This window comes from Octopus bimaculoides, chromosome 3 (assembly GCF_046866305.1).
Source record: "Octopus bimaculoides isolate indiv1 chromosome 3, ASM4686630v1, whole genome shotgun sequence".
Taxonomy (NCBI): Eukaryota; Metazoa; Mollusca; class Cephalopoda; order Octopoda; family Octopodidae; genus Octopus; species Octopus bimaculoides.
The window spans coordinates 70,056,029-70,069,764 of NC_142930.1; the positions used below are offsets into that span (position 1 = coordinate 70,056,029).

Consider the following 13,736-nt stretch of genomic DNA (forward strand, 5'->3'; position numbering starts at 1 on the left):
TGTGATGATTTCAGAGTGTCTAGAATGCTTTTTATGCTTTGATACTGGTGATATGTTTCCATCTTTAGTCTCTAGCTCCTTACAAACTTTGTACTCGAAAGATCTGGCAACTTTTAAAAATTGAGATATTTCTAAACTGCTATGCTCAGCCTGCCTCTTCATTTCTTGAGTAAGTTGAGGATCTGCCATTATTATTTTCTGAAACAAAGATTATACAGAATTAGCAAAATATGCAGCAATGACCCAAAAAAGGTATGTTCTCAAATACCTTATGAACCCTGTATATATCTATATATATTATATATTATATATATATATATATATATATATATATATATATATATATACATACACACGCATTCATAGATAAATGCACCCATACACACATAAGTGTGTGTCCCACTTTGCTTGACAACTAGTGATGGTTTGTTTACATTTTTGTAACTTAGCAGTTTGACAAAAGACCAAGAGAATCAGTACCAGACTTTAAGAATAAGTACTAGGGTCGATTGTTTGACCAATGCCTTCGAGATGTTGCCCCCAGCATAGCTACATGCTTACAATAACTGAAGCAAATAAAAGATGAAATTGTGGTGGTATCGAAAGGTTCCTGGACTAGTTATGTTTAATAAAAAAAAATTAACTTATTTACCTAAGTTTTAACATCATCTCCTTTGAAATAGTCACCTTGCACAGCAGTACACCAGTCCCAGTGTTCCTGCCACTTTTGAAATCCAGCCTGGTAATTGTTTTCCGTAAGCGAGTCAAGGACCTCTGCGATTCACTCTGGATCTCAACAACAGTGTTAAAACAGCGACCTTTGAGCTGCATTTTCATTTTGGGGAAGAGATGGAAGTCCACAAGTGCCAAATCTGGCAAATAGGACAGGTGTGGAAGCGATGCCATGTTTTGGGCGAGAAATTCATGAGTGAGGAGAGCGTAGTTTCAAGGTTCCTTGTCATTGTGAAGAATCCAGTTCTTCGCACTCCACAGATCCAATCACTTTCGCTAAATGTCTTCTCTCAAATGCTTCAAGACATTGCAGTAGAACTCTCAATTGACAATCTGGCCCTGGGGAATGAATTCTTGATGCACAGTACTACATTTCCAGGTGTGATGCTCGTGGCAGATCTTCCAGATCGCTCATCATCTTTCAGAGACGTTTCTTCCACTTTATAAGCGCCATTCAAAACATCGCATACGACCCATTGGCTCTTTGTTCCAACTTCCTTTTCATGCAAAATCACAGACTACAGCATACACGTGATCACAAAAACACGAATTTCCCAAATTGCAAAGGAAACACAGCAATGTTACCACACTGCGTCATGAGGGCCATTGCTAGCTCTTGCTGTGCACGCAGTTGTGTGCTGCCATCTGTTGACGTGCTACGAAACTACTCTGTGAACTTTTTGATACCACTTTGTAATTGTGTGTGAAGAAAATGCTTTGTATTTTAATGTTCAATGTTTCCCATTGTGATTTTCTTTTCTTTTTCAGCCTTACACGAAGCCGGAAAACATATGGAAAACAGCTTTGTTGCAGCCTATGTTGCCTTGTTAATTGGTTGCCTTATCCAAGACAACCGGGTAAGTTCCTTACTATTCTATTTCTTTCATAATAAGCATTTTAATTGGAAACATTGCATGGTTAAGACATTCATTTTGAAAGCATGTGGTCTCAGTTTCAGTTCCACTCACTGGGCTGACAAATGCTCTGTGATAGAATTTAGTAGATGGAGATTGCAAGCATAACTGTGTGGGTTACAAAACTTGTTTCCCAACCATGTGGTCTCATTTCAATCCCACTGTAAGTGCCTTCTAATATAGCCCCAGGCTGACCAGGATTTAGTGGACAGAAGCAGAAAGAAGATTGTCATACACATACACACACACAATAATTGTTTATTCCTTTGTCATCTCTTTCCTTATTACTTCTCTGTAGCTGACTAACACTCTGTTCAGAAGCATACCTATATTGAGTTCTACACCAGGTTATTATCACAATGCATGTTTGTGTGTGTCTTTGTCTTGATGTCATGGTTGTAAATGAGCATCACCATCATACAAGCCAGGTTATTCGTTTCTAATCTTCTTTGAAAAATATGTATGGCCATGGGGAAGTATTACTTAGTTTGGAAACAGATGAGGGTTGGCAACTGGAACGGCTCATCCAGCGACAGAAAATTTGCCTCAACAGATACTGGCTGACCTATATAAGCATGCAAAAGTGATTGTCAAATGATGATGAGGAGTAGGGGAGGCAGGGGATTGTAATGTTTAGAAAGAAAATGTGTTTAGTCAGGTTTATTATAAAACATATTAAAAATGTTCACGCGTAGGCGTGGCTGTGTGGTAAGTAGCTTGCTTACCAACCACATGGTTCCGGGTTCAGTCCCACTGCGTGGCACCTTGGGCAAGTGTCTTCTACTATAGCCTCGGGCCGACCAAAGCCTTGTGAGTGGATTTGGTAGACGGAAACTGAAAGAAGCCCGTCGTATATATGTATATATATGTTTGTGTGTCTGTGTTTGTCCCCCAACATCGCTTGACAACCAATGCTGGTGTGTTTACGTCCCCGTAACTTAGCGGTTCGGCAAAAGAGACCGATAGAATAAGTACTAGGTTTACAAAGAATAAGTCCTGGGGTCGATTTGCTCGACTAAAAGGTGGTGCTCCAGCATGGCCGCAGTCAAATGACTGAAACAAGTAAAAGAGTAAAGAGAGAGTGTCCTCTAAACAATTAACAAAATTGAAAGTGTGATTTGAGTATTACCAGTTTAGGCTGTAAAAAGTATATCTCGTATAAAGACAACTTGCAAAAAGCAAAGAGTCAATCAGTACAGAAGGATATAAGAGACAATGCTTGCAGAATATTAGATATTTTCGTTATGCTTCTGTTAAAATATTTTTACTCTTTCAATAGAAATCTTAATAGTGACAGTTTATTTTAGAAACTATTCCAGGAGCACAAGTATTTATTTTTCTTTTGTTCAGTTAATATTTACATTCTGCTACTGACAGTATCTATGTATTATCCTTATTCACTATTCATTAATCTAAATAATTCACATTAAAATGCTTCAAATAGCATTTTTGATAATGGAAGTATTATATTCTGGCTTTCTTTATTGAAGAAGGTTGATAGCAATAATTCTATGAGACGTGTGCCTGTCAGTTTTGTTGAATAGTTTATATATCACTATCATTAAAAAATGCTGCATTAACTACTATAATGATATTAACTTTTTACACATCAGTTAGCTTGGACAATAGTTATTAATTAACTGATTTCTAAACATGCCAACCCAATATGACAATGTGCTTGACTGGGTGGAAAAATGAGTAACATTTTGTTCACATGTGTAACGTGCACTCTTAATGTTTGGATCTGAAAATCTGAGTAAAGCTTATGTAAATGAATAACTATAATAACTATAATAAGCAGATCTTAATCAAACAGAAGAACGACATATCCAAGTACACCAGAGTTGGTTGGTGCAGGCAAAGTTGTGTGGTAAGAAGCTTGCTTCCCAACCACATGGTTCCAGGTTCACTCCCACTACATGGCACCTTGGGCAAGTGTCTTCTACTGATACAGCTTGGTACCAGTAACATTGCAACTCATTTCTACAGCTGAGTGAACTGGAGCAACGTGAAATAAAGTGTCTTACTCAAGAACACAACACATAGCCCAGTCTGGGAAATTGAACTCACTAACTCGTGATTGTGAGCCTGATGCTCTACCCACTGTGCCATGCACACACTACATGTGTGTGTATCTATGAATGTGTTTTTTGTGTTTCTGTTGTTCCCCAATCACGACTTGATAACTGTTGTTGGTTTGTTTACATCCCTGTAATTTAGCAGTCCAGCAAAAGAGACCAGCAGAATAAATATCAGGGTCGATTTATTTGACTAAAACCCTTCAAAGTAGTACTCCAGCATGGCCGCAGTCCAGTGACTGAAACAAGTAGACGATAAGTGATAAAAGATACGTCTTGATTGATGTGGTGGGGTGGAGTGATTGATAAAAGGATTCTGCAGTCTGCAATGATCGCTTTTGCAAGGAATCTAAGGCATCAGCTGCACATTGGGCAGTAAAGAGATCTCAAGCAATTCGTTGCACCCTATAAGTATATTTCATTCCACTGGTGGTTTTTGTCCTGAAAGCATTTCAAAGGTGTGTGAATGACTTGTAGTTTGTGGTGAAACCTCCATGTGTTGTGTGAGGCCTTCGTTCAAGTGTAATTGCCAATGTAGCCGGTGTATTTTATGTATCCCAGAATGCACTTTGCTTCATATGGTGTCATCTCTGTGCTGTAAAAGACAATTACAACTATTGGAGATAACTTCATCTTCATTGAGACAGTGTGGAAGGGAGGGGGGAACCTCACCTTAGTTGTTTTCCTATGACACATAAGACATTAAATGCATACACAAGTCGAAGCAGAATCACTCATTCTGCTTTATTACTATTCAAATTAACGCTCACCCCCACCCACCCCGTTATAACTTGCTGTAGCTACTCTACAACTGTTACCGCTCCAACCACCCCCCACACCTTTTCTCCTCCTACCATCCCCCACACCTTTGCTCCTCCTACCATCACTACCCTTTCCCCCTTCCTACCACCACTTCGCTCTCACTCCTCCTGCTACCATTCTCTCTTTACTCCTACCACCATCATTACACTTCTTACCCCTTCCACCATCACTGCAGGTTTACTACTGCAACTACTCCTCCACTTTTACTCCTTCGACCACTACTACATATTTAATCCCTCCTACCACCACTACCCGAGTATCTCTCCAGTCACTACTGTCAACTGTTACTATAGTTGATCTTCCTGTTTATTTGTTTCAGCAGCAGCTGTTACTGTTATTGTCTGCACCCACCTCCTCCGTTGGCAGTTTTCTTTCGCTGCTTGCTCTTACAGTTTTTACCCCTCCCTTATATGAATGCTACACTGCTTACATATACTTGCACTACTTCTCTGTCAGCACATATATACATATTGATTCATTCATACATACGTACATGTATATATATATATATATATATATATACACACACACATACATATACATGCAAATCCTGTCACTGCTTGCTGTTGTTTACACCAGTAGCAGAAGTGCTGGTGGTGGCGGCGGCGGCAGAGGTATTACATAAGTTAGGGTTCTTGTATTCAGTATGGTGAAATTACAGCAGCGCCCGTTTTCATTATACTTTAATGTGTTACCTAGTATAGAAGCAGTCATTCCCACACTTATTTTGTTGCAAAACATTATCATGGAACCCAAACCTTTATTTTACTAAGAAACTCTACCACTGCCCTAAATTTAATAAACTGCTAAATGGAATTAAAATTATTTTAGCTAGAGAACTTATACTCTTTTACTCTTTTAATTGTTTCAGTCATTTGACTGCGGCCATGCTGGAGCACCGCCTTTAGTCGTGCAGATCGACCTTAGGACTTATTCTTTGGAAGCCTAGTACTTATTCTATCGGTCTCTTTGCCGAACCGCTAAGTTACGGGGACGTAAACACACCAGCATCGGTTGTCAAGCGATATTGGGGGACAAACACAGATACACAACATACACACATGCATACACATATATATATATACATATACACGACGGACTTCTTTCAGTTTCCGTCTACCAAATCCACTCACAAGGCTTTGGTCGGCCCTAGGCTATAGTAGAAGACACTTGCCCAAGGGGCCACGCAGTGGGACTGAACCCGGAACCATGTGGTTGGTAAGCAAGCTACTTACCACACAGCCACACCTGCGCCTTGTATAAAAAAAAAGAAGCATGTATCACTTTGAAAATGAATGTTTTTGTTTTTGTTTTTTTTTTATGAATTTTTATTAGAAATCGATATTTTCGCTGAGAACAGTAAGATCCGAAACAATTATTTGCATATTTATTCTTAACATGTTCAGGCAGTTTTGAATGCAAATATGCTAGTCATTGTTTTGTATGTCGCAGGAGAACACCTCTTTTTTACTATTGCCAATGTACTCAAAACACACTTGATTCATTGGTGCAAGAAAGTTCTGGGATACCACTATCTTTGCATGATGTGTCTCATCAGTCAGAAGCATCTGGGCTTTTGAGCCTAAACAAGCAGCCAGGGGCTTTGTTAATTTCAGTGAACAAACAGTTTGCTGATCAGTGCTGATATTTGCCAGCCAATAATAAATCATTGTTCATACCATGAACAGCAAGATCTGAAATGATAACTTGCATATTTATTAGTTTGTTATGGCAGATTGGAATGCAGATATGCTAATCACTGTTGTGTGTGTCACAGAACAACTTCATTCACAATGATGGTATCTTTTACTTGTTTCACTCATTACTCAGCTATGCTGGGGCATTGCCTTGGAGAATTTTTTAGTTGAATGAATTGACCCCAGTATTTATTTATTTATTTTTTTTTTTGAAGCTGAGTACTTATTCTATTGGTCTCTTTGGCCAAACTGCTAAGTTACGGGGACATAAACATGTCAGCACCAGTGGGGGACAGACACAAAGACACACACATAAATGACAGGCTTCTTTCAGTTTCTGTCTACTAAATCCTATCACAAGGCTTTGATCGGCCTGAGACTATAGTAGAAGACACTTACCCAAAGTGCCATGCAGTGGGACTGAACCTGAAATGAAGAGGTTGGGAAGCAAACTTCTTACCACACAGCCATGCCTGTCTTGGTAACGCACTCAACTCATTCCTGCAAGGGATTCTGGGGCACCTTAACTTGCAGAACCCTAGGGTTTCCTGGAATCCATATTGGGGAAACACCAGAAGCAGAGTTATTACTTTTACTTAGTACACTAGTATTGACATAGTGTTGGTATATAATGCAATGATACTGTTTATTGTGTCACTGAAGAGTTCAATTCTGTCTTAGCATAATAACTCCTGTTCATTTCCTCCTCTCCTCATTCATTTGTTCTGTTGTTGTTCCCAATCATGTAGGCTAAACAACAATAACAGCAGTTCTCATTTCTGACTGAATAGAAACTATGATCAGTGGGCATTCCAGTCATGACAACCATTCCAGCTTTTGTGTGTGTATCAGGAACTAAGATGGCTGGTTATTATTTGGGAGAGATTTGGCTGCTATTTTTGACAAGTCATTCACTAATAATTTTTCCTGTTGGGACATGATATTGTCAGTGGGACAATCAGCTGTCTCAAACAAATGGAAGTCATTACTCACTGTACATTTATTACTTAATAAGTTATTACATAATGTATAGTGTACAATTATTATTATTAGGTAAGTTATTACTCTATGGAGGTGTATAGTTATTACTGATAAAGTTATTACTCAGTGTATAGTTATTACTTTATAAGTGGTTATTCAGTAGGTTGTTATTAGGTGTATAGTTATTCATTGTATTATTATCCCCTTCAAGTTATTACTTAGTTATTTTTCTGTGTACTGTTATTACTCCTATGAAATCTGCAGAACCATACAGACTGAAATGCTTCTTACTTATGATTACATGTTCAGTCCATCCATCTTCTTTCTCTCTTTTTCTCTCTCTCTCTCTCTCTCTCTGTTTATATTTCCATATTTCTGCTAGGATGCTTGTTTTACGAACTCCCTTTTCTCCACACCATTTGCCTCCTAAATTGATATTAATTAATTAATTAATTAGTAATGATAATAATCTACTTTCTAATCATACAGAGCAATGTTGAGAAAGTGAAGGAATATCTTCCAAATGGTTTTGAGCCAATGATAAGAATTTTGAAGAAGTTTTTAGGTTTCATGAATCTTACGGTAAGTTGATGTCTTATTGTTCACATACAAGCATTTTCCTTTTGTTCTACTACAGGCATACCTCATCTTAGGTTGGTAATTGTTTCCAAAATATGCAACTTAACGTGACAAACGATGTAATATGAAAAAACATTAAAAAAATCTTTATTAGCTTACATCTGTTTTAATAAATGATTTATATACATCATCAGCTTTAGCATCATTTAATGCCCATTTCCCATACTAGCATGGGTTGGACAGTTTGACAGGAGCTGAGAAGCAAGAGAGTTTCTTCAGGCTCCAACTGTTTACAGCTGGATGCCCTTCCTAACACCAGCCACTTTACAGAATGTACTACTTATGTAATGCCAGTATGGGCGCTTTATATGTAGGCACTGGCGCTTTATATGTAGCTCACAAGGCAAAGACTTCTTGGCTGAGAGAGGGAGTGGTGGGTATGGCTGTATGTATTTATGGATAGGACATGCCTGAAAGTATTTTATGTGATTTTGCACTGTGGTGTTGCGTTTTTTAGGCATTTAAAATTTTTTATACTTTTAAATGTGTTCATTGAGACTGACCATAAAGTCAGGTAAATTGATTGAATTTGAGAATTGTTTTTTCCATTAATTTCTTTAAAAGAAAACGAATAAGTTGAAACCAAGTTGAGGTATGCCTTTGTATTCTCTCTCTGACGTCCATTTATGTCAACGAATTAGGTGCAGGCATGTGTTTTGCTATATATATTAGCTTAGATCAGTGGTTCTCAAATAGGGTTCATATGACCCTTGGGGTTCATATGAAATTTTCGGCAGTCCACACAAGCAAAATAGTAAATTGAAGACTCACAAGTAGTTTGGGTTTACAGTTTCTTCAGGCTCCAACTGTTTACAGCTGGATGCCCTTCCTAACACCAGCCACTTTACAGAATGTACTACTTATGTAATGGAAAATTTTTATTAAGATGTATTTATTGCAAGAAACAATTAGGTTTCTTTCTTTAACATTTAACATAGTTCAACTGACACAAGTGAATGTGTGAAATGCAAAATAGTAATTTTGAAAGAAGTATCTATGAAACTAGTTTTTAAACATCAAATAGCTATGGGGCTCCACCAGAATGAAATAGTAATCAAAGGGGTCTATATATATAGAAAATGGTTGAGAACCCCTGACTTAGATAGATTACACAGGCCTGTCATACAGTATATTGATTGACATTCATTTCAATCTTCTAGTATTATTACTACTATTACTGCAAGGTCAAAGTGGGTTTTTTTTTTTTTTTGAGATCTAACCTCACAGAAATAATCCTCGTATCTTCTCTCAGTATTCTTCTCTATGATTGCAATCTCCTCTGATCAAATTTTGGTTATCAGCTAATCTAATTGCAAACTACACCATACCATACTTGAGCTTCCATCACTCCAAGATTTCAGCTTCAGCTATCTGACTACCAACTCTCATTAGCTAATTTCATCAATTGATGTGACTGACTGGCACTGCAGCTAATAACTGCAAATGTAGGCAACATACTACTAGAATAATATCTTCGTTGGTGCTGCTCTCCTTTTGATGTCCACTTTTCCATGCTTGTATGGGGTGGGTGGAATTTGTTAAGACAGATTTTCTATGCCCTTTCTGTCACCAACCCTTGCCTGTTTCTAAGTAAGGTAATATTTCTCCATGATCAGACATGTTTTTCACAAAAGAATGGAAATGAAAGACCCTGCTTACATGATAGTTACACTCATTTACGACTATCATGCAATTTTAAGACAAGAAGACATGAAAGAAAAGGGCACTCAGCACATTTAGTAGGAGTTACATGTATTATTTAAAACAGTTTGATTTGATTTCATGTGACTTAAAGTTTCGTAGGCCTCTAACAGAGGCCTGTTTCTTTCAGACTTTAGATTATCTGAAAGAGGTGGGCTTCTGCAAAACTAAGTCACATGGAACTGAAATCAAACTGTTTTAAATAATATATATATATATATATATATACACACACACCATTTTGAGCGTGGCCACCATTTTGAGCGTGGCCGTTGCCAGTACCGCCTGACTGGCTCCTGTAGGATTTTCGAGCGAGATCGTTGCCAGTGCCCCTGGACTGGCTTGTGCGGGTGGCACATAAAAGACACCATTTCGAGCGTGGCCGTTTTCGTGCGGGTGACATGTAAAAGCACCCACTACACTCTCTGAGTGGTTGGCGTTAGGAAGGGCATCCAGCTGTAGAAACTCTGCCAAATCGGACTGGAGCCTGGTGTTGCCATCCGGTTTCACCAGTCCTCAGTCAAATCGTCCAACCCATGCTAGCATGGAAAGCGGACGTTAAACGATGATGATGATGATGATGACACACATATATGGACGAGAACATCTGTGTAAAGAAGTGCCAATCCCTAACCGTGGAAGAGGTAGACCCAGGAAGACATAGGACAAGGTAGTGAAGCATGACAATCGGATGTTGGGCCTCGCAGAGGCAATGACTAGTGACTGAGACCTTTGGTGATATGCCATGCTTGAGAAGAACTGTTAAGCCAAGTGAAATCGTAGTCATGGCCAATGTCAGTGTCACATAACTGGCACCCATGCCAGTGGCACGTAAAAAGCACCTTTCAAGCATTGGGCCTCACAGAGGCAATAACAAATGACCAAGACTTTCAGCAATATGCCATACTTGAGTAGAAGATCCATCAAGCCAAGTGAGATTGTAGTCATGTCGGATACTGGTGTCACACAACTAGCATCCGTGCCAGTGATACGTAACAGCACCCATTACACTCTTGGAGTGGTTGGTGTTAGGAAGAGCATCTAGCCATAGAAATCATGCCAAATCAAACTGGAGTTTGGTGCAGCTCCTCAACTTACCTGCCCTGATCAAACCGTCCAGCCCATGCCAGCATCTACACATATGTTAAATGATGATATATCTATACAACAAGCGTCTGTCAGTTTCCATCTACCAAATCAACTCATTGGTGTCAGCCCAGAGCTACAGTAGAAGACACTTGCTCAAGGTGTCACACAGTGGTATCAAACCTGGAGCCATGTAGTTGGGAAACAAACTTCTTACGATACATGCCTGTGCCTAGCCTAGCCTATTTAGCTTGTTATTTTATTAGCTTACAACAAATTAGACCCATTTCTTTCTCCTTTCTAATATATTTGCTTGTTTTTTTTTTTCAGAGTGCTTCTGGTGGATCAGGAAGTCGTTCAATTGCCCGAGTCATCGAGACTCTGGAAGCTTGTTAAATAAATCTGCAGTGACTTCTGCTTTTGTATTTTACTGAAATCCCACCCTTGTTCCTCTGCTCTTCTCTCTCTGTCTGTCTCTCTCTGTCTCTCTCTCTCTCTCAATTATGCTATTCTTTTTAGCCATGCCAAGAGTCCATTGATTTCTCATCATCATTCATTGTACCACATCAAGTCTCCAACATGTTGCCTCATTCAGTAAGTGCTTCGCAGAGATTGCTTAGAAAATCTTATCGCACTATCAAGAATATAGTCCCCACTCCAACCCCCCACATTTCTTCTCTCTCTCTCTCTCTCTACCTGTCTATCTATCTAAATTTTGCTTTAGTTTTGAACTTTCCTCTTCTCCCTATCTTAATGCCTCCCCCTTCTCCCTCCTCTAAGTGATGTATCAGTACTAATTTTACTCTACAATACATAGAAATTGATTTAGATGATTGGATTGAAGACAATGTTAATAGTGCAGCTATTATGGTGGCCCATAGCTGGGCAATCAGTATGGAATAATCTATGATGAAGACCACTGCATCAATCAATCAATTCAATTGTCTATTTTGTTTTCAAAACAAAAGAAATGTTTATTTTCTCATATGGACAGAAAAAGAAAACTGTATACACAAAAAGTGGAAAGATGATTTATAATTTTGACTTTGGATATAATGTGGGCTAACAACGTAGTAGAATAGGACAACATGTTCAATTTATATATATTTAACAGGGTAATAGCATGTTATGGTATTGTATAACAGGGTAACAAAATGTCATATCATTAGGTAGAATAATTGTATGTCACTGTAATATAGCAAGCAACATTTTGTCTGATATACCTATGCCTATGTATTTCATTACATTTTATATATATATATATATAGATACTATTGATTGCAATGTCAACTTGAAATAGATCTTTAAAACTCAATGCAGAGCTAACAAATAGAATAAATAGTTTTGTACCTCTTCTCATCTCACCTCATCCCTACCTCTCCCCTGTGTTCAAGTTACATGCTCATGCATACACACACACACACACACACACACACACACACACACACTCACTCACACATGTTATATTTACAATAATTAACAACCAATCTGCTGGCCTTATATAGAGAGACACAGTTATATTTTAGCTGATATAATGTGTTGACATATTCGAATGTTTGGTTGTTGTTACTGGTCACTGTAAAGACTGAAGTGTGTGTGCGTGTGCATGTGTAGTGTCAGTAGAATTAGTACTGGGGTTTCAACAGAATATCAACAGTTGCTTTCAGCATCTATTGTGATGCTGCTGGCACCATTTGTTGGTGAATTGTTTATTACAGATTTGGAACACAGAATTGATCTGGTAGAATTGGGGAGTTGAACTGAAAGCATGGTGAATGGGAATGGTAGAACGGACAGTTGGACTAGTAGTGGCATGAGATGAATTGCTGGAGTGTAGAGATGGACTGGTAGAATGGATAGTTGAACTTGTAGAGTTGGGAAGTAAACTGAGAAAGTTGGGGTGGGGTTGGATTGCTACAGTGGAGAGTTGGGCCGGTACAGTTGCAAGTGGATTTGGTAGAGTTTAGAGAGGGACTGATAGAATGAGAGTTGGACTGGTAGAGTGGAGAGTTGGACTGGTAGAGTGGAGAGTTGGACTGTAGAGTTGAGAATTGGACTGGTAGAATTGGGAGTTTGACTGGCAGTCTGGTGAAATTATTTAACATCTACAGGTGTGGGCAACTGAGGCAGGCTTCATAAGCTAGCTACTGTCTTATTCAATTATCCTCTCTACTAATTTTTTCCCTTCTCTGTTCCTCCCCAAGTCCCTCCCTTCCACCCACCACACACAAACGCAAACACACTCACAAACTGTCATAATTATTTGAGTTTTCTCTACTGATGAACCGACTAAACAGATAGGTATCAACTATAAACCTGACCCTGCGTAACTAATAAACCTTCAAACCAAACCATCTTTGATCATCTTTTAACTGTTTCCAGCCCCCTTTTTCCTCCTTCAGTTATGCTGTCCACTTGTTTCTATTTTGTCTTATTGTTGTTGTTTTTCTTCTCCCCCTCCTCCAACTATTTTACTTGTACTTTACTTTTCCTCCCTCCTCCTCCGTTGCGTGCCTTTCTCTCTGATATACACTCTTCCTACTTCTCTAGACACACACACATACACACTATCGATGAGGTATCACTTTAAATTTCCTCCCACAATACCCTAGAATCCAATCATGAAGTCAAGTTGGTCACCAAATTATTATCATTTTCATAATCATTATCACTATTATTATTATTATTATTGTATAAACACTATCATCAATATTATAATAATTACTAATATAATTCTTCTTGTTAATATTATTATTACTATCATCATTACCCATAGTTGTTCTCCTAATAAAAACCAAGAAACAAAAATAAAATACCAACAAAAAAACGTTTTTAAACTATGAAAAATATTTTTTTTATTTTATTATTTTGTAAATTATTCGAGTATGTTTCATCCTTGTGCTGTCTTTCTTGGCATGGCGCCACTGTGCATATGTAACTATAACTTAGTGTGCATCATACAGTTTTTACCTACTGCATGTATGGCCGCATCTGTTTTATATGTGTGTATATCAGCATCTGCGTGTATGTGTGTATTCGAATCAGTGTATAGTGTAATATGTGTGTGTGTGTATATATGTATATAT

General features: G+C 38.3%; 1 protein-coding gene across 1 annotated transcript in view; it reads left to right on the plus strand.

Moving 5' to 3' along the window:
• The window catches only part of LOC106877404 (wings apart-like protein homolog), a 215,924-nt gene extending 202,427 nt beyond the window's left edge, over positions 1 to 13,497 (plus strand). Inside the window, exons 15-17 of the mRNA XM_089349203.1 lie at positions 1,501 to 1,589; positions 7,714 to 7,806; positions 10,981 to 13,497. Of these exons, the coding sequence (XP_089205329.1) occupies positions 1,501 to 1,589; positions 7,714 to 7,806; positions 10,981 to 11,046 (248 nt within the window). The 3' untranslated portion in view covers positions 11,047 to 13,497. The remainder of the gene's footprint in view (positions 1 to 1,500; positions 1,590 to 7,713; positions 7,807 to 10,980) is intronic.
• Positions 13,498 to 13,736: the final 239 nt, after the last annotated feature.